This window comes from Aulonocara stuartgranti (genome assembly GCF_965226115.1).
Source record: "Aulonocara stuartgranti genome assembly, chromosome: 15".
Classification (NCBI taxonomy): Eukaryota; Metazoa; Chordata; class Actinopteri; order Cichliformes; family Cichlidae; genus Aulonocara; species Aulonocara stuartgranti.
This window is the reverse complement of record NC_138951.1, coordinates 25,287,717-25,314,763: the sequence shown is the minus strand read 5'-3', so window position 1 is coordinate 25,314,763 and position 27,047 is coordinate 25,287,717. Positions and strand designations below refer to the sequence as shown.

The window sequence follows — 27,047 nt, the reverse complement described above, 5'->3', positions numbered from 1 at the left end:
ACTGTCCTAAAATCAAAGTAACTAGATGAATCTGATATTTCTTTATTGTTTACACTTTAAAGGACACTTCTTTGTACACACGTAAATAAAATAAATAGTAATCCCTGTTTACTGACGTATCAAGTGGAAAAATCCCACCCTCAGCTTCAGCTGACTGTGCTTGAAACGTGTTTATCTGCTGGTCATGCGCCCATCAGAGAGCCTTTAAAGAGGCGGGTGCCGATAATTTTTACGTTTTTCCATAGACCTGGCAACTCGCGGTGCGATTACAACTCTTTCCATCTGTTGAGGAAGTGTGTCAGACGTCGGAAATTATTCTGAAACCACGAAGTGAAAACTTTATAAAGTGAAGAGAGTGGATTTTGTTCGGGAGCAGAGTGCGCAGCAGCCTCGGCTCGTGCCGCGGAGCCTGTTTTGTGGCTGTTAGAGTCACGGCTCTGACGCTAAGCGCTACGTTCAGGCTAATGCCCGCGACACCCGGAGGGTCAGCCGTGTACTGTCAAGCTGTGCGGGAGAAAGTCCGGATCAGGCCCGAGCCGTGCCCGGCTGTTTCTGGTCATGTCCGAGCTGCCGCTGCTCTGACCGGATGGCGGGAATACTAACGTGTGTGGAGGACGTGAAGCGGCGGCTTAAAGTGCACGTCCTGCGGGAAGCCGGCCGTCAGTATCCGCTCACCTGCTTCGTCCTGGTGTCTATGCTCGCGCTAACGGTGCTGCTCAACAGGTGAGCTCACATGACCCCATTCACCTGGAAGATTCACCGACGTGCAAAGTGTCAGGCGGTTCGTGTGTAGCACTGTGACCTGCACCTGGTCAGTCAGTAGACCAAGGAGCAGGCGCAGGGCAGAACCTGCCTGAGAATATTTAGTTTTTAAGCTTTGTTCTCTGTCAGAGCACCTCCCCGACATATATCTGTACAACAGAAGTCACAGAACAAACAAAGAGGTGCCAAAGGCAAATTCGGCATACTTTATTTCACAAAATCTTGACACTTGAAATTTCCTCAAACACCACAGGTGGCAGTTTATTAGGCAGGTCTTTCCTGTGTATCTGCCTTTTTTGGTTATGGGTTTCCTCCAAAGAAAAATCAGATTTAATTTGCTTAAGTTTTTCTTAGAAATGACCAAAAAGTAAAATGGGAAGTGCACAGGCATCGGCAAAGCCAGGTAACATACACTCTTTGCCTAAACTAAATGCAGTCCAGTCATGCTTAGGTGTACAGCGTCCCTCTCAAAGGTCCACTGTAAACTAGTAAAACCCCTGTTGGGTACAAATCTTCTTTAGAGGTCGTCACAGTGGACCATCTGCCTCCATCTCACCCTATCCCAGCATCCTCCTCTGTCAACCCTCTGCCTGTACTCCTTCATTACATCCATGAATCTCCTCTGAGGTCTTGTTCTTTTCCACCTGCCTGGCAGCTCTGAGCTGTACCTCTGATCGACTCATTTATATTCTTTCCATTTCCATCCTGGTCACTCCCATAGAAAATGTTAACATCTTCAACTCTCCCACTTTCAGCTTGAACTCAGCTGTCTTTTTATTCTTGGACTCTAATGAAATAGTTTTGTATGAGTCTGTCTTATACTGGGCCTTAATGCAGCCCCTTGGTTCAAGGTGTATCTAAAACAAGCTGTTTAAGCTCCACTTTTAAGCCAGCTTTGTTCTGATTGGCTGTCCCCTCATAAACAGAAGGTTTGAACAGCAGATGGGTGGAGCTACTCTGCCTCAGATGTTTGTTCTAAATTACATGGATATTTACAATGGGAAGCATGAGTTTGCTCTGTCACACATAAATTATGCAAAATAAAAGCTAGAACCAGTTTCTACTTTTGTTCCTTTGCCATGTTTTTGTTTTTCAGATTTTTAAGCTGAAACTATCAAAAACCTCACTTTTTCTTTACTTGACTGAAATAGAATATATGACCCTTTGTCTGTGGAAATCACGTCCATTGCTGCAGTTCACAGGGAGTGAACACTAGGTGGTAAATGGCCTGCATTTGTATAGCGCTTTTCTAGTCCCTAAGGACCCCAAAGCGCTTTACACTACATTCAGTCATTCACCCATTCACACACACATTCACACACTGGCGATGGCAAGCTACATTGTAGCCACAGCTGCCCTGGGGCGCACTGACAGAGGCGAGGCTGCCGGACACTGGCGCCACCGGGCCCTCTGACCACCACCAGTAGGCAAACACGGGGTTAGTATCTTGCCTAAGGACATTTGGCAGCCTGGAGGCAGGAGGCAGCCTGGGATCGAACCGCTGACCTTCAGGTTAGTGGCTGACCTGCTCTGCCACCTGAGCTACAGGGGTGGCTGTAGCTCAGGTGGCTAGGTGGTGCCCTAGTTCATCTCCTCATTCACATGGAGAGTCTGTGTAATGCTCTCCCTGCAGGTATATTCACATCCTGATGGTGTTCTGGTCGCTCCTGGCTGGTTTTGCCACTTTCTACTGCTCCCTCAGACCAGAGACTCTCCTTCCCAGCGTCCTGTTCACCGCGAAGCCCAGGAGCAGAGTGAGGCACACACCTTTACCTGAGAGGCTCTGACTGAATGATGATTTCTGCACACAGACAGGTTTTCTGTGATGAAGTGTACATCTTTACTGACTGATGTTTCTCTTCCTTTGCACAGCAACGGGAGCAGGAACTGTTTCCTCTGGGTCACAGCTGTGCCGTGTGCGGGAAGGTCAAATGCAAGCGTCACCGGTACGTTCACCTGACCTCTGACCCCACATGTTCAGACTAGAAAATGTTTAACAGACGGTGTTAGTCTGAAAGATTAACAGTACTGTCGGCTGATTGGTTAACAGCAGAAAAGATTTGGTCTTAATCAAGGAAACGCACTTCACGATCAAATAATCAAACTTTATTTGTGGATTTTTTCGAGAGCTTCGCAGAGATGGCTGAGCTCTGAGATGTTTCAAAGTAAATCAAACTGCAGAGAAGAGGTAATAGTTCTCAACTATTGTTATTGTTATTTTTAAAAATCTGGCAACATCTTTAAATGCATTCACAACATGAAAACCTCCACTTGTAAATTCCTGTGTGGGGCTTGACACTGACTGGTTAAACTGAGAAGATAACCATCATTTTTCAAACCTCAGAATAAGCCAGATGATAACTGTACCTCAATTCCTCTGCAATTTATTTATGTACCAATTTAACTAAATACATTTGATTAGATATTAACATACAGTTTGTGCCGCCTGTCTGGGCTCTACATGGATATGTTCACCTTTCTGCACTCCTTCCTGGCTGAAGAATTGTAAGTTATAACTACTGTTATGGATTGCTGGCCGTGACTACACTCAGAGCAGTGAAAGTACAGCCACTGATACCTTGTCACGCACGCTGGTCTCTTATCAGTTTACTGCTGTCAGATTTTTCCACAATGCATGTGCAAACCGCCAGAAACAGGCTTCTGGCCTCTCCGCTTGCCCAGCTCCAGTGATTGTTGATGGGAGATGGACATGCCCTTTAAACAAATTCTATGCGATTTTTAAGAAGCTTTCAACAACAATTGCTGACTGCTGCCACAAGATGGCAGCGATTTAAAGCCTGGATGCATTTGTTAATCAACAGGTGAGGAGTTTTATGACAGCGCTGTCTGAGATGAAAGGAGAGAGGTCGCTTTACTTTGGTACATTTTAATTTATGCCTATTTTTAGATCTGACAAGGCAGCCACTGCATGCCTTGCTTGTCCTGACAGATTCAGTAAAAGGACTAGATGTTACAATCCCTGATAGTGCATTGCTTCAAATGGAGAAAGTACGGTGACCCTGAGAGGCCAAACGGAATGCCACTTAAGAAAACACCAGCAATAAGAAAAATGCTGCAAAAGCACACAAAACACAACAGAAATAGAAAAAACAGAAATAGGAAAAAACACAAGGGAAGTGTTTCTGGGGAGACAATAACCCGACGGACCAGTTGCAGGAACCCAAAATATGATAGGTGTGTTTTATCATGATTCGTATAATAATGATGATGGATTTTTAGGCTAATAGTCAGGCTAACACACTTACCTCTCATCTTTTCTCTCCTCACAAAATCGATAGATCCTCCACTTCTTTTAAGTGTCTCCCAGCGCAATTCTTAGCATATTTTGGTTCCTGCAACTGGTCCGTCAGGTTATTGTCTCCCCAGAAACATATCCCTTGTGCTTTTGGAAATCAGTTTTTTTTTCCTATTTATGTTTTCTTTTTTCCTATTTCCGTAAGAAAGTCTTGAGGGACGGCTGTTATGAGGAAAGGCATCCCAGAAAGTTAACCAGCGGGACACATCGTTGTGTGCCTCAACTTCACAGGGTGTTTCGCTCTTTTATCCCAAGCTATTCTACCATTTTTTTCCTTCCTTGTTTAGGTTTAGGGATTAAGAGATCCGATCGAGATGATCATATTAAAATCATCTCGATCAGTAGTGGACCTTGGATTCATCGGGTGTTTTTGCCATTATCACTAGACACCCTCATCTAAGAAGGCCCTGCCAGGGTTGATCAGGCCCCGGGGTGTGTCACTGGTTTATGTTAAATTGTTATTTCTCTTCTACTTTCTTCTGTTTAGTTTTCTACAATTTATTTTCTTCTATCAATTCACTGCAACTGAGAAGTAATATTTACCTCCTTAATATTTATGGAGCCTGACTTCTTCAAAGGAATAGAAAAGGTGATAGAGAGAATTTAGACAAAAGAGACAAGATAGGAGAGAGCAGAGAGGAGGGCTGGAAGGAGGCGCCTGATCTGGCATCCCACACCTCCCCCACCGGATCAACTTCAAAGATCAGAACAATCCCCACAACTGAGCAAAGATTCGTGCAGCTCCATCAGTCTTTTTGTAAAAATCCTGCAAACAGACGAAACAATCAATCATAAACCTGACTGACTTTCTTTCATTAACTGCAGGCCGACACTGCTCCTAGAAAACTATCAGCCATGGTTGGACCTGAAGGTTCATTCAAAGGTGGACGCCTCAGTAGCAGAGGTACCTCAGCTCAACAGCTGGACATGTGCTTAAGTGAAACATCCAGATGTGATTATGTGGTCCTCTCTGACCTCTCTACTGCCCCCCCCTCGCAGGTGTTCGAGTTAGTCCTTGAGAACTTTGTGTACCCCTGGTACAGGTAGGAGGACAGCTCAAAGCATGTTTTTACCCATGTACTGGTAAAGACGTTTGTGTTTCTTTTTTTTTTTTTTTAAACTGCCGCCTCTGGTTTCAGAGACATCACAGATGACGAGGCGTGTTTGGATGAACTGAGGATGACTTTTCGCTTCTTCGCGTCGGTGCTTGTCCGCCGAGCTCAGAAGGTGATGTTCTTTCTCACAAAACAAACTGTGAGGATTACAGATTTGCTCCACTGAAAATGAGATCAGCAGCTGGTTTAGAGTGAAATCCAGTTTATAAATAGTATGAAATAATATTAAAAAAAACCTTCAATGTGTTTCCAAAGCCACAAGTTTTTATGACATTGTTTATGTGGTTGATTTTTAGAAATAAACAGAAGTATAATTCCTCGCTGTAATTCCTCGGGCCTTAAACTAATCAGCTTTGTTTTAATTACTTATCCAATTACAGGTAACGTGTGAAGTTTATTTGATTATAGCCGAGCTGAAAGACAGGAAAAAAATAATCTATATAGTAAAATGCTACATAATAATAATGACAATAAAGATAATAATTAATAATATATTTAGTAACAAAGCTTGTTTGGCTCTGTTTTGTTGGAAGTGTCAGTGAACTCTCCTGGAGCCGACTGTCAGTTTTCTGTTTGCTGCAGTGAAATTAAATCAACTGGATTACTCAGATTTCCGTTCAGAAACATGTTCCAAATCTCAAACGGATTGGATGCAGTGCTGTTTTTAATGATTGCCACCCGCCGTGTCTGGTGCCTATTTTTGATGATTTTTGTGTTAATCGTTACTTTTTGTGTGTTTCTCACTGTTGGCAGATTGATATCCCTGCTGTGTTTGCAGACAAAGTGATGAAAGCTGCGATGAAGCACATTGAAATTATTGCAAAAGCCCACCAAAGAGGTATGCACGTGTCCGCTCGTGCTTCATTTCTAATATGCGTGTTATATTCAGTCGTCTGTGGGAAGCATGCTGGCTGTGGTTGTGTGGCGTGGGGTTCACTCGGTGCAGGGTTGCACCCTAATATTTATGTCTGTTTGTAGTGAAGACTGTAGACGGCCTGCAGCAGGCGGCTCTGGACGAATATGGCGCCGACCTCCACGTCGCTCTGCACAGCCGGAGAGACGAGCTGCTGTACCTGAGGAAGCTCACGGAGATGCTGTTTCCCTATGTCATGCCTCCCAAAGCCACAGACTGCAGGTACAGAGACGACCGAATGAAGTGTTTTTCTGCATCTGAGACTTTTTGATATTTTCACACCTTCATCGTTCCGCCGTACAGAGACGATTTCTGTTCTTTCTCTTAGATTTCCATTGTAGCTCTCAAACTCTGAACAGGAGATTTTCAGTCCAGTTTCCAGCCATCCATCGATTTCTTCCACTTATCTGAAGTTGGTTTGCAGCTGGTTTCTTCTCAGATACCTTCAAATGTTCTAATCTGTCCATCAAGTTCCAAGTCGGTTGGATCTAAAAAACCATAAACCTTCTCTCTTGCCTCGTTAGGTGTTCTTATACGACTTTAATGCATCGCGGGAGTCTCAGGCAGAGTTTCTGATAAATTTCTGAGCTTTGGTTTTTGCTTCATGTGGTGCAGGTCTCTGGCTCTGCTGCTGCGGGAGGTGATGGCTGGATCCGTCATCCTACCAACCATGGACTTCATGGCCGACCCTGTAAGTAGCCACATGATCGCGTTGGTCTGTATCTTTGGTGCATCAGAGTTTGATTTAAAAAAAACAAAACAAATATGTGTACGTAAAATCCCCAAATCAGTTCAGTGTTTTGAACTGTTGAACTGCATTTTCTCAATCACATAAAAATATATTAAATTAAAACAAAATTAATCAAGATTATCTGTTAAATTGGTGAAATTATAAATGTTTTATACAATATGAATCCTAATGTGATGATGAAACGCTGTGACAGTATAAAACTTTTTTTACATCATGTCCTGTTTCTCCTCCTTTTCAGGATACAGTGAACCTCATGGTGCTTCTATTTGTTGATGATACTCCAGTAAGTGATCCGCCTTCCTTTTATCTGCGCCCCACAAAATTTAAAGGTCAAGTGTGGAGGAGAGCCGACATTACTATGAGAGACCGTGTCACAGTGTAGATTCAGGAGGCTCATTTTAATCCAGTTATCTCCAGCTGAATTAGTATTTAGTATTTATTTATTTATTGTCATTGTCAGAGAACAATGAAATTGCATTTGGGGCTTCCGTACAACCCGTAAATAAAATAATGAAGAAAATAATAAATACCGCTTAAAACCCAAGTGTAAATATTTAACCCAGTGTGACTCCAGTGCAATAAGACAATCCTTAGCAACAACATGAGAACATGACAAGTAAACATGAGAACCTGACAAGTAAGTTCAGTGCTATTAAGAAGTTGGATATGGTTATTGTCCGTGAGAGGGGGGCAGAGAGTTCAGGAGCCTCACAGCCTGTGGATACGGGCTGTTGGCCAGTCTGGATGTTCTGGCCTGTATAGACCTGTACCTTCTCCCTGAGGGCAGCAGGTGGAAAAGGTGGCGCGCAGGGTGATGTTGGTCCCGCAGAATACTGTGCACCCGTCTCAGACAGCGAGTGGGGAAGATATTACTGATCTCTGGCAGACTTGTTCCAATAATTCTGCCAGCTTCTTTCACCACCCGCTGGAGTGCTTGCTGATCGGCCTTGGTGCAGCTGGGGAACCACACTAGAAATCCATACGTCAGAACGCTGCTGATGGCACAGTTGTAGAAGTTCAACATCAGAGATCTGGGAATGTGTGCGCTCCGCAGTCTCCTCAGGTAGTAGAGGCGCTGTTGGGCTTTCCGTGCAACTGAGGTGATATGGTTGCCCCAGGACAGGTCCTCGGTCACAGTTACCCCCAAGAATTTAAAACTGCTCACCCTCTCCACCGCCTCACTGCCGATGAAGAGAGGCAGATGGTTGTTATGACCCTTCCTCCGGAAATCTACAATGATCTCCTTGGTCTTTTTGGTGTTTAAGACCAAGTTATTGTCGTGGCACCATGACTCTAGTTGTTGCACCTCTGTCCTGTAGTTTGTCTCATCGTTGTTGGATATAAGTCCGAGCACTGTGGTGTCATCGGCAAACTTAACAATGAGATTGGACGCGCAGGAGGAAATACAGTCATGGGTGAAGAGAGTGTATAGCAGAGGGCTCAGAACACACCCCTGAGGGGCACCGGTGTTGACCACAAGGGTGGAAGAGGTGTTCTTACCCACTCTGACACTCTGTCTGCGATTAGTGAGGAAGTCCACAATCCAGTTGCACAGAGAGGAGTTAAGTCCCAGTTGGTGGAGTTTGGGACGGAGTTTATATGGCCGGATGGTATTAAAAGCCGAGCTGTAGTCTACAAAGAGGAGCCGTGCATAGGTGTTCCTGTGTTCCAGGTGCTCCAGTAATGTGTGCGGTTGACCGGTTCTCCCTGTATGCAAACTGGTACGAGTCCAGGGATGGTGGAAAAGCAGCTCTGATGTGTTTAATGACCAGTCTCTCCAGGCATTTGGCGGGAATGGGGGTGAGTGCCACAGGTCTGAAATCGTTCAGACATGTGACATTTGACTGTTTTGGGATGGGAACGATGGTTGCTGCTTTGAAACAGGATGGTACCAGTGAACAGGACAACGAGGTGTTATATATATATAGAGGTGAAGACATCCTCCAGTTCCGCAGCACAGTCTTTTAGCACCCGTCCCAGCACTCCATCTGGCCCGGCCGCCTTCCTGGTGTTAGTGCTCCGGAACACACGCCTCAGCTCATGAGTGCTCAGGACTGGAGCAGGGTCGGTTGAGGGGAGAGGGGACAGGACAGGGTCGGTGTTCTCCCTGTCAAAACGGGCATAAAAGAGATTTAAATCCTCAGCCAGAGTAGAACTGTCGGCTGAGGGTGATGGTGTTCTCCTTTTGTAGTCCGTGATAGCCCTGATGCCCTCCCAGACCTGCCTTGGGTTTGTGTTGTTCTCAAACCTGGCCTCGATACGCCTCCTGTGCTGCTGCTTGGCAGTCTTGATGCCTCTTCTCAGGTTGGCCCTGGCAGCACTGTATGCCTCCTGGTCCCCGGATTTGAAACCAAAACCTTTCACTTCAGCCTGTCAGCTCCTTTATAAGCTCCGCGTTGAGGTTTACCGTTATGAACAAAGCTCTAAACATCAGACCTGAGTCCAGCCAGTAGGTGATCTAAATCCTGCACAGTGGACCTATAACATACAATGTGTCCAGCATGGAAAACAAACACATTAAAGATGAAGAGTCTTTTTTTTTTTCTTTTTTTTCACTCGTTTATACTCAAATCAATTAATTTAATTGTAGTCAAGTGTTCTGAATTAATGGCCTCTTTGAATCTGTCCTGTCCAGCCGGAGCCAGCCACAGAGCCTCCGTCTCCACTGGTTCCATTTTTACAGAAATACGAAGAAACGCATCAAATCAGAAGCCAGAAGCCGTCTGTAAGTACCTCAGAGTGCGACAGGGCAGGAGAAAAGCTTTTCCTCCAGACTGCTGTGACTTCAGCAGCTCAAACTAAGAATGAAGGTCTGATCACACTTCTCCTGATAGAGCTGGGAATTGTTTCTATTTAAAGCAATTTAAGTCAACTTAAACAGCGCTTTCCCAACTTCATAAATGTAATAAGTAAATTCAAGTGTATATACATTTACTGAACTGGTGTTTCTAATAACAATAATAATAAACCTTATATGGTAAATAGCCACAATGTTGATCCCTAAAACATGATCCCCTTTTGTTCTTAGCCTGAATAATAATCGAGGGTCTAATTTGAGGTCTGGAGGCTGGTGTAAGGTGTTATTTATAAGTTGTATAAACATGTAGTGATTTATAAAAAAAATAAAAATTTTCTTATCAGTTTCCACACAGTGTGAATGTGGCGCAGATTTATTTTTGAAGCTTGTCTGACCCTCCCTGTGTGGTGCTACAGGTGCTGAAGCTGGAGCTGAAAGAGATCAGGGAGCAGCAGGATCTCCTCTTTCGTTTCATGAACTTCCTGAAGCAGGAAGGAGCCGTGCATGTGCTGCAGTTCTGCCTCGCCGTCGGTAGGAGTCCATACATTTGATCTCCTCATACAGCTCATCCTGTAAACAGTTTTGCTCCACTTACATGCAGCAAGCATGAAAATGTTTCTCTGTCAAGCAGTTTGTAACTTGATTAATAACGTTTTTTTTTTTTTTTATCATCATTATTATGAGTTCTAAGACATGCAGTGAGGTCCCTGTTGGAGCCTGTTATATAAATGTGTCGGACTGACTATATAAAACTTTTTTTCCCCCAGAGGAGCTTAACGATAAGATCCTTCGTCCGGAACTGAGCGACTCTGAGCTGCTGCATTTGCACGGCGAGGTGGTGCACATGTACGAGACGTACTGCCTCGAGGAGAGCATCGACAAGATCAGCTTCGACCCGTTCATCGTAGAAGAGATAAGGAACGGTGAGAGTTGCTGTTTGCATGATCGTTACCTCGCCTTTAGGCTTTAACACCTGTCACCTGACCTGAAGCTAAATGTGAAAGCTCAGAGATGAGCTGTGTTGTATGATGCTCTGTAACTGCAAGCGGCAGATTGTGAACGATTTCATTCACATTTCTGAAAATTTAATTGTGAATTTTCTTATGAAATATTCTTCAAATTCCATCAAATTTCTTGATACAGAGTGTTTTGGAAGCGATTAATGTCCAATTCTACACAAGTTTTTTTTTTTTTTTTTTAAATCCAGTAACAAACTGTCACTGATTTGACCTAAAAAAAAAAAAAGAAAAAGAAAAGGTCACCAAAAACTACTAAATTATTGCAAATTCACTGCGTTGGCCAGTTTACATAGCATTGTTGTTTCTTGGTTAAATAAGCGTGGTCCAAAAGTGGTCCAATGAGCACGATTACAGGTCTAAACACCAGCCAGTCGGTGCCATATGTGGGGCCATCACATTTATCACCATTGTTATTATAACTCAGGTGACTGATTGTGTGAGATTTTCCCGACAGCAGCAGGGCGAAGATGGAAAGTTTTGTTTGCATCGTGGCTCCATTTTCATCCAAATGGTGTTTGATATCGAACATCGTGAGACCCCCTGAACCTGCGCTGGTGAAGATGGTGTTTCATTTCACAGCTTATGGATCCACAGCTGGTGTTTGCATCAGTTTAAACTGAAATATTTTAATATTAATATTTTGTTTCGATCATTAGCTCTGATTATTGACCGTATACACTGCTGGCCATGCAAACTCTTCTGGCACTCAGTTTCTGGGAGTGTAAGCTCATTGCATCAGCTGTGTGCACTGACTGTGTTTTCATGCACATTCTCCCCTGTTAGCCTGTGGGGATATCTCAAGTTTCAAGTTTTATTGTCACGTACAGATAAACAGTGTAGCCACATTTATCATAATGAAATTCTTTGGCTTGTGCTCCTCAGCTTTACATGAGCATGTAGAGAGTGTGCAGTTATATTAAGAAGAAAATAACAGAATTTAGCAGCATAATAATAATAATAATAATAATAATAATAATAATAATAGGAAAAAAGAAGAGAAAGTATTAAATATGAGAGAATTGAAGACTAGTTGGTATTTACAAGTCTGTGCAAGAGTACACAATGACGGCTGAAGTGTTGGTATATATTTAGTTAAATCCTGTGTTTACTGAGTTGGACACTTTAAATATTTCTGTTTATCTTCTGTGTTTTGCACACGTTCTGGTTATTCTTACAAAGAAAAAAAAATCTGTTTGTGCTTCGTGCGCATAAAGATTTTGGAACCTTGTACGTGTGGACGCTGTTGGAAAACAGCCGCTCAGGTTTAATCTGATCCAAAATTCAGTTCATAGAAACTGTGAAACATGACTGTTACGATGGTGTTTGACGTGCCTGTGTTACCTATGTATATAGCATGTTCTCTAAGCTCTGTAACTCAGTAAGCGGAAGCACGCAGTGACATCAGCTCGTGTTCTCTGTCAGTCGCCAAAGGTCCGTACACTGAGGTGGTGAAGCTGCAGCAGATGTGCTGCCTGTTTGAGGCGTACGAGCATGTCCTGTCTCTACTGGAAAGAGTCTTCACGCCCATATTCTGTCACAGCGATGAGGTAAGACCTCTGCAACCAGACTGACCCACACAAACGCAGCACATCAAAGCACAACATCACAAGGTCACCAGTTTGTGCTTCAGCTGCTAGCTGCCTTGTTTGTTCCACTTTGTCATAGGTGCACGGGTTAACCTGAGCCAAAAGCCCAGCCTCCTCCATACTCTCAGCTTAAGAGCCGATATCCCTAATATGGTTGACGTTACGTTTGTGAGGGGCAGCCAATCAGGAGAAATCAGAAGAATCAGCTCAAACACAGGGACCTAAAAAGTTTTTTATCATATTAACTAAGGCTCTGCATCCAAGGTCCAGTGTGTGACACATAAAGATTATTCTGAACTGTGAATCATGCAAAGTTACTCTAGAGTCCAAGAATAGAATTCTGGAGCCGTTAGTGAGTTTAATTTCTTATTCATTAACAGTGTTGAGGTAATACACGAAGCTGTAAGTTATATAAATGAAGAGGAAGTTGATCTGACTTCTATTTGTTACACTTAAAATACTTTTTTACAGGATTATTTACAGATTCTTTTTCACCAATTTGTCCAAAAACGTACCCGATTTAAATTTGACTGCTCTTCTCCTTTTCTCTGAAATATTTTGATCACACTCCATCGTACATTTCTCAGGACTTTCAGAATCTCATATTAGTCACTACTTATGTACCTTTTTCTCTTCTCCGTGCAGTACTTCAGACACCTGCTGAAGGGGGTGGAGTCTCCAGCGAGGAGCTCGAAAGTCAGCAGGTTTGTGATTTGCACTAAACTTCACGTGTTTATTTTGATAGGTGTTTAAAATTTAAAAAAAAAAAGTAACAATGAAAGGGGGTGGGGGGGAAGCATTTATTCTGAAAACACAAATTTGTCAACACGTGCATAAACACAAACACGTCCGAGTAATTTGGTTTGTTCCTCCTCATTTTGAGCGTTGTGTTCGCAGTGACCACCGTAAACCTTTCACTGTGAGGCAGCACACAATCAGAGCAGCTCACTGTGCTCATGTTTATTTCTTTGAGGTTGTCTTTTGTCCAAACGCCCGTCTTTAGATGCGCTTCTTATTCCAGAAGCTTCAGCTGGGACGAGACCAGGTAAGCACTCGAGCAGCATGTTGCTCGTCTGCACTGAAACTGCCTGCAAACAGCACACGGTACGATGCATGCGGATAGAGCACTGCTGACCGCAGATTTGTTTGCGTGATGCTCGCTCAGCGATTTTAACTTCCTGCTTGAGAAGATGGAATAAAGATGCTGGAGAGTCATTAGAATTTCTCCTTGTGGTCGGATGAGCAGCACTGAGTCTTTGCATCGCATTTGCATTTTTGCCTGACACTGATTTTTCGTTTTTAGTCACTGTTCTTGATTCAGGACTCAGCAGTCGTGCGTTTAGTGCTAGAAAGGCAAACAGATTTTCCCCAGATGTCCTACTAAATACAAAATTCTTGAGGAAGAAGTACAGACATGCTGATGCTGGCTTCCTTTCTTAGTTCATGCCTGCTGCATGACTTGTGCACCACACAACACGTTTCCAAAGAATTGAGGGCAAAGAACTGTCAATAATAATGATAATATAATGATGAAAAAAGAATGCACTCCTCTGCAAGTCATTTCAAACCTGTGTTACATAAAAAAGATACAAACCCAAAATCTAACGACATATCTTTAAAAAAAATTCTGGCACAGGCTGGAAAAATCGTGTAATGGTTAAAAGAAGAAGTTAATTACTAAGATGATCGTGTATGAAGACGCTTTAGAGAAGTAAAGGAGAGCGAGACCGCGGGAAGTTTATGATGATTTAAGTTTGAGTCCAGATATGAAAACATCTGGAGTGCTATGAAAGCAAACTGAGCTGTTGAGTCTAAAGAGTGTTTATCAAGTTTCCAAGCGCAGACCGAGTGCTGTTAACGGAACGGTGATTCAGCAAAGTGCTCTTTTGTACTTAACTTCATACGAGTTTGACATGATTTGCAGATCATTGTATTCTGATTACATTTTACTTACACGTCCTAGCGCACAGAGAAATCCTCCGTGTGAATTTGTCCTGCAGTAAATGGAGTCCAGAGAAACGAGATGAAATATTCTGTTATCTTTAGAAACACGTCCAAAAGAGGGGAGTCGTTCGGTATCAGAGGAATTGGCAGTAAAATCAAAGGCGTGTTTAAGAGCACGACCATGGAGGGCGCCTTACTGCCGTCCAGCGCCATGAATGACGTCGACGACGATATGGTGAGTGCAGCGGCGTTTAAATATAGATCGATGGTTTTTCCACATCGGTGCTCGATGTCTTAGTTGTGAGTCTCCTCTGTCCGTCCTGAAGGTGGAGGAGGCCACAGTTGTGATGGAAGACGACTCCCCCGACGAGCCGGCCATCCCACCTGAACCCCAGAGGAACCTTCTGGCCTGGAGTATCACCATCCCCTACATCGACTTCTACGACGACGACATCAAGAAGGAGCGGATCCTAGTCTTCTCCATCCACGTCGAGCGCAACGACAAAAAGAACGGTGAGCAAGCGGAGAGGAAGGTTCAGGTTCTTCCTGCACAGACGAACCTGAAGATGTTTGTAGGAAAATAACCTTTAATGAGGTTTTATTTGCTCAGAGCAGACATTTGTTTGTTATATAATCAGAAATAGTCCTGTGAGGTAGCCCAGACTCAGTGACTCATCAGTCAGATGATGTAATGGCTTTTGCTCTCGTCTACTTTAGCTGATCACGAAGCAGACAAGTGGTTGGTGCAAAGGAAGTACATGGAGTTCTACGTCCTGGAGTCAAAACTCACCGAATTCCACGGTAATACAGTGTTTACAAAACCAGAGACTGTATATAAGAGATGGACTCTGCTGAAAAAGGGCTGAAAGGTAAAAGTGGAAAGTGAAGTTCTTTGTAATGGCCAACAGATGGAGACTCTGTGATGGCTCTTGCATCTGGTTTTAATGTTAAAGGATTCCACAAACCACAGGCTGGCTATGTCCTTTCTTCGTATACAGTCTATGTACCTACCTCACTTTATCAAATGACCGTGTTATATTTCAGCTGTTGGTATTTTACCCCGTTTTTCCCCCGCTTGACTTTGTTCTCAGGCCCATTTGAAGATGCACAGCTTCCATCCAAAAGAATCATCGGACCAAAGAACTATGAGTTCCTCCTATCTAAAAGGGAAGAATTTGAGAAATATTTGCAGGTATTGGAAGTTTGAGGAGCATTAAAGAAGCTAATGAAGTACGGCTGCTGTAGACTCTTTATTCCATATGCAGGTTCTCTTAGTCTATAAAGCATCTCGCCCCCAGAAAAACAAACCTAAGAGAAGCAGTAAAGTTATCAGTTAGTCTATCCACCGCTGCTTGGCCTGATGACTTTGAGGGCTTGTTGTATTTTTCTGTAAGTCTTTATTTGAGAGGTGAGCATCAGTCTGACTCTTGGCTCTTTGTGTTTGTGCGCAGGCTCTCCTACAGCATCCGGAGCTCAGCAACAGCCAGCTGCTGTTCGACTTCCTGTCTCCTCTTGTGGAGCATCAGTTCCTGGACAGGATGCTGCCCGATGTCAACCTGGGTACGTAACCAACGCATCACACATGCCCTCTGTTTTTTTTGGGGGTTTTTTTTATGTGACTATTTCAGAGTAGCTGCGCTAATAAAGGGTGCTTTTAGCTCACCTGTAGCCGGTGGAGACCTGGTCCATGTGTCACTACATTGATCTCGCCACAGCTGCAGAGCAGAACGACCACCGCCAGAAACTGCAATCTGAGAATGGTAGCTAACATCCATCTTCATCCGCTTTGTCCGGGGCCGGGTCGCGGGGGCAGCAGCCTAAGCAAAGAGGCCCAGACCTCCCTCTCCCCAGCCACCTCCTCCAGCTTATCCTGGGGAATACCAAGGCGTTCCCAGGCCAGCCGAGAGATATAATCTCTCCAGCGTGTCCTGGGTCTGCCCCGGGGCCTCCTCCCGGTGGGACATGCTTGGAACACCTCACCCAGGAGGCGCCCAGGGGGCATCCTTGTCAGATGCCCGAACCACCTCAGCTGGCTCCTTTCGATGTGGAGCAGCAGCTGCTCTACTCTGAGCCCCTCCCGGATGGCCGAACTTCTCACCCTATCTCTAAGGGAGAGGCCAGCCACCCTTCGGAGGAAGCTGCTCCATTATTTAATGTTGCAAAGCAGCATGAGTATGAAGTCAAAATGAAGACTTTGTGCTGCATGTCTTGCACACGTGCAGTCTAAGAGAGTTCATCTTCTCCCACTAAAGAAATAAGACAGTCACTGTCGGTTACTCTGGTTCAAATTCAAACTGACATTGTGGATGGATGGCTCAACGCCATGACTGAAGTCATCTCTTGCATGAAGTAACAAAGCACTCTACCTTGAAAGCTGGCGGTAGCTGCTGGTTTACTGGTAAATGGGCTTTAATCAGCTTGTACTCACTGACTTTTACTCACAGTGAACATGCCTGACCTTTTTCTACTTCGTGTGATTAATAATCAGACGGTGATGCCATCATGTCTGTCTTTACTCAACATTTTCTTTTGCAAATTAAAATCTCTCATTATTACTTTTTTCTTTTAAAATAATTTTATTGTGAAACATTTGTATAAAACTCAGACTGACTTAAGAAAGTGATGAAATAACTAAATAGCATTGGTGTCAGTGGCCGTGTCATGCTTTTGTATTAATTGAATTTGTGCACTGTTAACATCAGTGCTTCTGCATTGTAATCTGTATAAAGCAGTTAATGTTACTATGGGAGCAAATATCATAATTTTTCATTCAGCGCTCGCTGCCGCCATCTTTCTGTGTTCGGTTTGTGACTAAAGTGTTTTGTTTTTTTTTCTACAGGAAAAATCTTCAAGTCTGTTCCTGGAAAGCTGATAAAGGAGGTGAGTATCTCTTCCTGAGCCGGGGATCTTCTCTGTTTTTCTTTTGACTTTGCGAAGGCATTATCTCAGTTAATGAAGCAAACGTCTCCCGTTATCTGGAGTGATTTTAGAAGCGTGTGAAAGTGCAGCTTCTCTGTGTCCCACCTTTAAAAGCCACGTCTTATTGGTAAGCTGATATTTCCCTCTGCAGACCCAGAATTTCACTGTGAGCCAAAACCAGAAAGCAAAATTACTCACGATTCGTTTTGTCTAACCTCTAGAGTCACAAGCATTGGGAATATACACACAGATATACAGAAACAGCCGGAAACATGCCAAACCCCACAAACAGAGTCTGTAATCAATGACATCTGGTGTCATGCAGCTGACCCGACCTCTAGGACAAATTCACAGGGTCTCGAAGAAAAACGATGTCTAAAAATACATCTAATCGTTTCCTGTTCCTGATGTTGTTGCCCTGGTTTTTTCATTTAAGGTGGAATTTACCCACAGAGTAGAGCTTTCTTGTACATTCAAGGACGGAGATGTATTTTGGTTATGGTTGTCTTGGTTGGCAGTGTATATAGCTGTAAGCTTAAAAAGTCTGACCTGGGGGCAGTGCTTGAACTTTTTCTTTTTTCTGTGACCCACAAATTTTGCTGTGTCCCACCATACATGAATAATAAATGAATATGTAATGAATCTCGAGCAAATGAGTGGGAAATATCTTCAAGTAAAACAACTGTTTCAGTTAAAAAAAATAAAATAAAAATAAAAATTTGTGTTGAGAAAATCGTGAGAAGAATTTCAGGAACCGATACGACAAACATCCTATTCATCAGTGCTCCTGCACTGACGGCCAGAGGGAAGCAAGTCAAAGTCATTGTGAAGTGGATGCTTAAAACAATTAACAATAGAATGAACCTTCCTCACATACTTGTTATAAACGGCCAAAACTCTGTCTTGCCAACTCCCTGAGAATTTGCTGGCAGTTTTCACCAAAAGTCCCAACTGATTCTTGTTCTTCAGAGTCATGTTACCGAACCAGGCAGTGATACAGAAAGAAATAACAGGTTCAATAAAACTCCTGTAAAATAAGGACAACATTTCAGATAAAAGATCTCATTTTCCGTAAAAAGAACAGTGTTTGGTGAACTTAGTGGCATCAGCATGAGGTTCAAAACACAGTTTACGGTCTAGAAAAATCCCTAAATACTTGTAAACACTCCACAATCTCAATATCAGCAGCTTTAATGATAGTAGGTGATAAGCTATAATAGACTTTCTGCAGATATGTTGCACATGTTGTGAAACTCGCTGACATGTTTTGCAGAGAGGACAGAACCTGGAGCGGTTCCTTCAGTCCTTCGTCAACTCGTGCGAGTCTCCCAAACCCAAACCGAGCCGGCCCGAGCTGACCATCATCAGCCCCACAGCGGGGAACAAGAAGGTAATAAACATCTGTCCTATAAATGCATATGGAAGCTTTAACGCCATGTCTGAGCCTCAGTCATATCCTGGCATTTAGTCATGAATACTTGTAGAAGCCTGGTTCAAAGAAAAGAAGATATAATCAGTCAATTCAGTTTTTTTTATACAGCACCAAATCACAACAACAGTCACCTCAAGCTGTTATTGTAAGGTAGACCCTACAATAGTACATATGGAGAAAATCCCAACAATCATAGGACCCCCCCATGAGCAAGGACTTTGGCGACAGTGGGAAGGAAAAACTCCCTTTTAACAGGAAGAGACCTCAAGGAGACCCAGGCTCAGGGAGGGGCGGCCACTTGCCGCAACCGGTGAAAAGGAAAGTTTAATCCTAATCTCAAAAGTACAGATTGTGTCTCCTGAATCCAAGATGGGAGCCTGAAAACTGAAGGTTCTGTGTCCCATTCTATTTTGAAGTATATGCTCTATGAAAGTAACACGGTATTGTGGGGTCACTAGGATAAGATGGGGCCTGATTGTTCAAGACTTTGTCTCCTGTGTGTTATGAACTAAAGATCCTCTGCAGGTACTCGTCTGTAGCTTAGCCTTGTTTTTTCAATATTTCTTCGTGTTTTAAATTACGTCGAGCATTTTAATCGTTACGAGGTAACGGTATGTGCTCGTTGTCCTGCAGCTCGTTAGCAACCTGTTCAAGAACAACGGCAACCTGTCGGAGAGGAAGCACAACCCCAACTTCTTCGCAGAGACGTTCACTGTGGACGGCATGTACGACTACATGATGTATGTCGGTGAGTGAGCCCGAGGAGCCGTTAGCAGCCTCTAAAGGCAAGATCACAGCTTTACAGGAAGTCTGTACAGCCTCTGTCACAGTGTCCGTGTAAGTAACCGAAGTCAGAAACACGACGATGACGGGACCAAATCGCACACATGTGGAAATGCTGGAAGCTGGAATTTCTTGCAGTCAGAACATTTGAGGGAAAAATTACTGCAGGAAAGCATCCAATGATTTCCTTTCTACGTTTCACTCCTCCTGCAGCAGATACTGTGGCCTTTAATGGTAACATGATACACGTTGTACTGATAATCAAAGCAGGGATGAAGACACTTGCATTAATCACAGACCCACAGTTTAGCTTAGAAAGCAGCCATCGTGCTAACTTGTCCCACCGAAGCTCTTTTTACTTTTGTTTCTTTAAGCAGAGATTTTGCTTTGAACGCGCAGACCTGTTATGATTAGAAGACTTTAGATTGGTCACCTAAAGCCTCTGAGATGTTTCGATCTGTGTTTCTTGAACTGATTCGGGCCTGACTGTCTGTATCCGTCTTGGTGTTTGAACTCGCAGGCCGGGTGGTGTTTCGCATGCCGGACTGGCTGCATCACATTCTGTCTGCTGGGAGGATCTTGTTGAAGAGCACATTCGAAGCCTACATGGATCAGTACATGCAGTTGAAACTGGAGCAGATCCTTCAGGAGCACCGCGTGGTCTCCCTCATCACCCAGCTCCGAGGTAGGACGCCACCCGCACCGATGAAGTCTTTTCTTATTTCCGGCCTCAGTATCGCTGCTTTTAAGATGATTTCCAAGGTGTTCGGATTGTTTATGACCCCAAAAGAAGCGTCAGTATGTGGAAAGGTCTTTTCTTGCTTTTTAAATGTTACACAAAAAAAAGCCTCACGACTCAACCTGAGCATCATTTTAAGCTCCTGCATCACCACGATAGCTGTTCCTTGATCTGAGCTGGTAGGAGTTAAACTTATCGAGCTCAGGATTTGAGTCAACAGTGAGTGAACCGGAAAGAAAAGAGAGTCTGAGTATTTTATTAACGTTCAAATCATAAAAATGCAGATCTGAATCCTGTCAGCAATATAAACCTGCAGTTAGTACATCAAAGGGTTGTTTTTTTTTTTATTCCAGAATGATTCCTTTTATCCTTCCTCATCCTGCAAAGGGCTCAAAAGGCTAATCAGAGAGAAGGTTATAACTGCACATAAATCTCAGAAGCTGCATCTGATTTAGGTTTGGCAGATCTCCCATCTCCTCAGGTGTGCCCAGACAGCTTCCAGCATGCTGCCATCATTACATTCCTGCCAGGAAATTGAATTTCTGGGAATTGTCAATTCCTCACCAAACCCACTGCCTCTAGGCAGTGCGTTCGGTTGATGCCACTGAACTTCTTAACAAATCTTCAGCTGAGGTGAAATCGGAGCACTCAGCACACGTGATCAGCAGCGATGTGTTGATGCAGAGAACGAAGCACCTTTTAATTGGACAAAAAAACTTGTTTTTGAAGATGATTCATCTTGTGTGACCCTACAGAAAATCTCTGCTTCTGTGCAGATGTTTCAGTTTCCAAAAACAAAGGAGGAAACATTAACTCTGTGATTTGTTCCTGTTCATTTCTGCAGACGCCGTCTTCTGTGAAAGCAGCGAGGAACGAACAGCAGAGGCCAAACAAGCCAGAGCCAAGCAGACGTTCGAGGAGATGATGAAGTACCTGCCAGGTCGGGTTTTAGTTCAGTCACAGTAATCATTAATAATCAATAATCATCTCCTGGTATGTTTCACGTTGAAGTATTCAGTGAGGCTGTCTCTGCAGACCAGGCCACGCCGGTTTATGACGTCACATCCTGAACTTCCAGCTTCAAAACTCTGACCCGAAGCTGTGCTCAAAGTTTATCTGCTCACTCGGAGACATTATAATTAATAATGGCTGTGCATATCAGCACAACATCGCAGTATACCCTATCATATCAGAACATCAATAAAGATAATAAAGTATGTTACTGTATCCGTGTTAAAATCCGACTCTTCTAAAGTGCCAGTGAACATCTCAGAGCCTGTTTTAAACACGTCACAAATCTGATTTAAAGGGGGTAATAACATTTAGTTAGCTGTGAGCGTGCAGGCAGTTTCTTTTGATCTGTGACTTTAAAAGTAAAAGTGGAAATGAAACCACAAGACCTTTGAGGTGTTCTCACCTCCCAGTTTGCCAGTCATACTGGATCTAAAGTCCCAGTTTAAACACTGGCATTGTCCGTGATGCTTTTCCTTTTGTCATTCACGGTACGGAAGAGATTCATCTGCTTTTAAAGACACAGAGGTTTTCTTACAGCTGGATTCCTGCACAGAACGTAGCTGCTTTAACTACAACCTGGAAACGAGAGCGCCACTTTATCTCCTTCCTGTTATCAATTTGAGTATTTTGTTTCTTACATCTAAAGTTCTGGACTGCAGTTCCAGGTTGCTCTGCTCAGACAAGAGTTTCCAGTGTAATAATATGAATAACTTGTATTAGCCTAGCACTTCATAAAACACACAGTCACAAAGGGCTTGGAAGTTTGAAGAGTGTCTCTGCCGACTGTCCTCCAACTCTTCTACTCTGATCTTATAGACAAACAGTCCTGGTCTTTGCTGTGTGTTTTTAACAGGTTTCGGTTCAAACTCAATAAATCTGCATGCTTCACATACTCATGGCTTAATAAAGCTGGACGATGTGCTTCGATTTCAGACTTTGTGGTGAAGTGCATCGGCGAGGAGTCGAAGTATGAAGGTATCCAGCTGCTGTTTGACAGTTTTCAGCAGCCGTTGCTCAACAAGCAGGTAAACAGTCGTTCTCCTAATCCACGGTTCAGCTCAGCATTTACGAGAGCTTCCTGTATGTTCAGGCAGGTTCAACGGTGATGTGTAATGTAATGTTAGGGTGCATTTTTCCATTAGCATCAGGGTGGGTCCAAAGTTTGTGTTCTCCATTCTTTAAGCATAGTTTCAAAAGTACTGATTTGGCACCGGTATCGGATAAAACTTAAACGATACCCTTCCCTATGCATGACGCCTTGCACTAAGCGCTTTCACTTTGTAGAAAAGTGCAGAAATTGTTTGATAGCTTGATTACTCTGATGCAAGCAGACCTTCATCCTATCAGAGAAGAATTTAAAGACACTAACTAACAGGAAGTGTTTAAAACCACTGTGTTAGAAAATATACTTTGTGTCGCTGGCTCTTATACTCAGAAATGTTGGCAAACGCCACGTTTGGACCCACTCAAGTAACTTAGAGGGGCTGTAACTGAAAATATTCATAGTACAAAGGTAAAATCTTACATGGATTAATTCAACTTGTCACTGTTACTGTAAATCAGCTGGTTCTAAATGAGTGGGGTGGGAAGTTTATTCAGATTGACTTGATTTTATACAAAGCTGCAAAAGACAGAATCACTGCAGACCTGCAGCCTGTGTAGGCTGTGCTCACAGCTGTCCTGATTTACATGTTTACTGGTCCCAGCTTTTTCACTTACATGTGAATGTTTCCCTTAATTCCCTGTCAGTCCACGAAAGTTTTTAAGTTCCTGTGAGCGGTCCTGAATCTGAGCTTCAGTTAATCACACTTTTCTTCCAGTGTAAATGCTGTAAACATGTGTTAAACGACCACCGCAGCAATGCAAATTTCTGTGCATTCATGTTGGATTTTTCTATATCTGTTAAACAGATGAGTTCTTCTACATGTTTGCTTGCGAGCTCTGCTGCATTGTGTAGTTTGTTTGCACATAAGTGCAGACACATGCACACACAGTGAAAACAGAAAACACGAGGTTATTGAAGTCAGGTGCCTTTTTTTTCTTTTTTCCCCCCCCACTGGAAGTGTTCTTTTATAAAGCGCGCGCACACACACACACACACTTTCACTTTGTCTTACTGGCACAATGAACAGTCAGAGGAGATTAACGTTTCCCCTCTGACTCTAACTGGCCTGATCATTTCTCTTCCTCAGATGACGTACGTCCTGCTGGACATCGCCGTGCTGGAGCTTTTTCCTGAACTCAGCAAGGTAAACAGCTGACAGTGGGGAATGTAAAGAAATAAAACAGGATGAGCTGGAAGTTAAGATAAGACGCCATTCTCAGAATATATCAGGCAGGAAAAGACCTGTTCAGGAGTTCACTGTATGTGCACGTGTGCATTTCCAAACATGAGGTTTTTTTTCCTGGTAAAAACACATGTTTTACTGCACATTTAAGTGCACGTGGTCTGCAAAAGCAAAAAGGTCTGTTTGACCTTCACCGACAGACATCTGTGCATCTTGAAAATACAGTTTTAACAGCAGATCCTCATTGTGCAATCTTTAACTGCATTTTTTTTATCCTGTCATCCACATAGTGATGGAAATACATTTGAAGGCATTTAATGGATACTTAGGGAATGCTGGACTTATTTTGTGTGTTAGTGAGCAGATTTGTTGCTTAGACAGGAAATAAACTGTTGTAAGCAGCTCAGATTCTCAGTGAGTCTGCTAACCATTAGTGCTGCTGGCTACAGCTGTGGAGGCTCCTGTTGGCATCTACACTAAGTGCTTAGTGCTCATTTAGCAGTTTATGATGCTCGAATCAATATCTAATTAACGATGATGAACGACTGAGTGGATTTGTTCTGATGAATCAATGTCGTGATAGTCAAACTGAGGCTGCAGATTTCTGCAGCTGAGTGTGAATAAGCAGAGAAAATCTACAGATAGCAAAGCTGTGCATTAAACTGAATTTTAATTTGACTTATCGTTATTAAAACATGATGATTGAGATAAAAGGATTGAGTAGTGACCAAAGGAACCAGGATGTTGCAGATACATGTGGAGGAAACTGGTATAAACTGTTGTCCGCTTCCATAGAAACCTGACCACAACAAAGAGCGAGGATGCAGGAGGGAAAAAATGCCCAACATGTTATGTTTCAGTCGGCTGACACTGGGACACAAACACATAGCAACTAGCACATAATGCACCATCGTGAGCATCAGTAGCACCAAGGATCTCTCTACTTAAGTAGGCGATCTCGTACCTTTAGAAAGATTTCCTGCAGGAGATCAGATCAGGCATTAGAGAGAGGGTAAGGAGTTCAGTCATTTGAGAGTGGTTTGGGCATCTGACAAGGATGCCTCTGGGGGTTTCCTAGATGAGGTTTTCCAGGCACATCCCATCAGGACATGCTGGAGAGATTATATCTCTTGGGCTGTCCTGGGAATGCCTTAGTGTTTCCCCAAATAAACTGGAGGTGGTGCCCGGGGACAGGGAGATCTGGGCTTCTCTGCTTAGGCTGCCCAGACCTGGATAAATCAAAGAAAATTAATGGATGATTTATTGTGTCACGATCAGGCTTTATTTTGTTTTTCATCCCCCAAACATTGATTTTGTTGCTTCTAAAATCAGCTTCTCATAACTGTTCATTTTACTTTAAAGCCAGACTAATTTCACATTGTGAGCAGAGAAACGCATCTCCTTTCACTGCAGCTGTGACGGGAAACCAGGTGATAAGGGATTCAGGCTGGTTTCACCTGAAGCAGCTCTTCAGTTAATGCTACGTTTAGTTAGCATCTTTCCTCCATGTCCCAAGCAAGTGAAACGAAAAACGAAATGCTTCCATCAGCCCTGATTTTTGTTGTTGTTCTTCTTCTTCTTCCTTCTTTGTTGTAAAGCGTCTTTAAAGCTAGTAACATAGGCAGAGTTAGTTCAGCTGGATTCAGATGCAGCCGAGAGCCTGGAACTTTCTCTCTGTGAGAAACCACAGCTCACATGCAGCTCACACGCCCACACCTCCCTCTCCCCAGCTACCTCCTCCAAATCTCCTCAAGCCAGTAAATTTCATCATCAGAGAGTTAGCGTGAGGGTCCATGTGGACATCCACACCCCAGCTAGTTTTCCGTGAGCACATGACACAACTATGCTTTCATGCTTTCCACAATAACACACTTCTTCGTCATGCCGACCTCGGTCCTAACCCTGAATGCTGTGATAGTTTAGGGTGATATTTTAGATTGTCACAGATCGGGCGGGCCTCGTTCTCTCAAACACTCGAATGTGACCTCACAGGTGTTTTCTGTTTCCTCCTCAGCAGGGGGCGAAGGAGGCGTTCATCGTGTGACCCGGACGAGGAACCGAACTCCATGCTGGAATGTGCAATACTGTCAGAATATTTCCAAAGGCTCTGAGACCATCTCTGCATTCCGATGTACATTAATGCACTAATAAAGAGATATTTATTGATATCACACTGCCAGTCGTCTTCTCTGCAAACACCAAGGAGCTCATCTGCTCATCAGAACTTTTTGCTGCTTCATCCCAGCTCAGCTTCACATATTTTCACTTCTGCTTTAGCTGAACTGTAATGAAAGGCTTGCTTGGTCTGTTTCACACTGAAACAAGCTACCTTGCTCTCTTTCAAACCCAGCTAGTTTCAGTTGATCTGTGTTAGGAGTTCAAACCTCAGCTACAAACTGGCTAGTTTCCAGTCTCTACGGACCATGAACTGCCAAGTTGTTGTAAGCTGCAGGAAGCCATAAGGTATAACTTTAGGATAGTTCAGACTTTTTCCTGTTTCCGATTTCTGTGTGCAAACAGAAGAAGACAAAACCATCTGGACAAACAAATATATGTGCAAACAACATAAAAGTGATGGATTCTGTAATAAAGTTATTTATTACATTATTGCCTGCAGAGAGAAAAACAAGCTCTGTGAAGACTTCTAATGCACAACAATGTGCCAAAGTGAGTCAGAATTTCCATAAAAACAAGGTCAACGAATACAAGAATTAAGCAACAGAGTTCGTTTTTTTGTTTTTTTTTCCATCTGTGGGTGGACCTTCAAATAACACTCCTTAGATAAGAAACAGTTACTGGAAACATTCTGGCTGGCAATCAAAGAGTGGTGATTATCATCCTCTCTGTATGAGTTTACAGTTAGAGGACCACAAACAGACCAACATGAGTTCGGAGAATCCCTGAAAGCTCCTTTCAGGGGTTCTCCAAAAGTAAAAAGAAACATAAAACCTGTCCTGAGTGTGTTTCATTGTCGGCTGCACTCTCAAAGAACGCAGACAGAGAGCAGTTCTGCGGTTTTAATGAGCTTGTTTTCCAGCCTTTGGCAGCTTGTCCTGGTGCAGGCCGGAGCCAGCTAAGTAGATGTTCAGTGCAGCGACTAATAAGGTGCTTCCAACATTAGCAGGCAGCGAGCGTTGTTTGAGAGATCCCTGACACAGAGGAGGCCTTGTTTAGGGTATCGCTGGGAAGCTCTGGTTAAAAAGGAAAATGAGAGAAGTCCTGACAGCCACAGGAATTTCCTGAACTCTGCTACAGGACAAAAAAAGACATGAGGGAAATGGCACAGCCTATTTTCTACCCTAAAAACAGTCTTTGCACATCTTTGATTTTTTTGTTTTAGGGGCAAAATTAAAGGGCTGGCAGTAAAATCTTCCTTAAATACTCATGCTAAACGGAGACAAAAGGAAAAAAAAATGTGGAAAATGTAACATTTCCGTGACAAAATAGGCAGTTTCATTAGGGAAAAAAAACAAATTTATGACAAATGTAGATTTTGAAAGAAAAATTAAAACTAAGGAAAGATTATGAGAAAACTGGCAAATTTACAAAATACTTTTACATGTGTTGTAGCTTTCAGTAATACTTTAAATGGCTCAGTATAATGTAAACACTTTTAAAACTTTTAACTTGAATCCAAAATCCTGTTTAAATATGTAGTATATGCAATTC

General features: G+C 43.2%; 1 protein-coding gene across 4 annotated transcripts; it reads left to right on the top strand.

Annotated features, from left to right (window-relative positions):
• The first annotated feature begins 195 nt into the window (after positions 1–195).
• Positions 196–25,546, top strand: LOC309688919 (sorting nexin-14-like). 4 transcript variants are annotated; one of them, XM_082505000.1, is made up of 29 exons: positions 196–723; positions 2,396–2,516; positions 2,635–2,708; positions 4,904–4,982; positions 5,078–5,121; positions 5,218–5,305; positions 5,947–6,031; positions 6,172–6,328; positions 6,722–6,797; positions 7,096–7,140; positions 9,493–9,582; positions 10,071–10,185; positions 10,422–10,577; positions 12,096–12,220; positions 12,905–12,963; positions 13,281–13,304; positions 14,306–14,438; positions 14,530–14,716; positions 14,921–15,004; positions 15,295–15,395; positions 15,655–15,763; positions 17,043–17,083; positions 18,396–18,512; positions 19,188–19,302; positions 19,858–20,022; positions 20,921–21,016; positions 22,024–22,115; positions 23,283–23,339; positions 25,393–25,546. In XM_082505000.1, the coding sequence occupies exons 1-29, from the start codon at positions 587–589 to the stop codon at positions 25,420–25,422; spliced, it is 2,802 nt and encodes a 933-aa protein (XP_082361126.1). In that variant the 5' UTR covers positions 196–586; the 3' UTR covers positions 25,423–25,546. The 4 variants fall into 4 exon arrangements, with proteins under 4 accessions (XP_082361126.1, XP_082361125.1, XP_082361124.1 ...); XM_082504999.1 differs by having other exon boundaries at positions 13,263–13,304; positions 25,396–25,546; XM_082504998.1 differs by having other exon boundaries at positions 13,263–13,304.
• Positions 25,547–27,047: the final 1,501 nt, after the last annotated feature.

Bases quoted from the DNA above. Each gene is read 5' to 3' on its own strand.
- LOC309688919 (XM_082504998.1), top strand. From the start codon at position 587: ATGGCGGGAATACTAACGTGTGTGGAGGACGTGAAGCGGCGGCTTAAA. The intron at 9,583-10,070 runs GTAAGTACCTCA...GTGGTGCTACAG, and splicing joins TCAGAAGCCAGAAGCCGTCT to GTGCTGAAGCTGGAGCTGAA. The intron at 19,303-19,857 runs GTGAGTGAGCCC...TTGAACTCGCAG, and splicing joins CGACTACATGATGTATGTCG to GCCGGGTGGTGTTTCGCATG.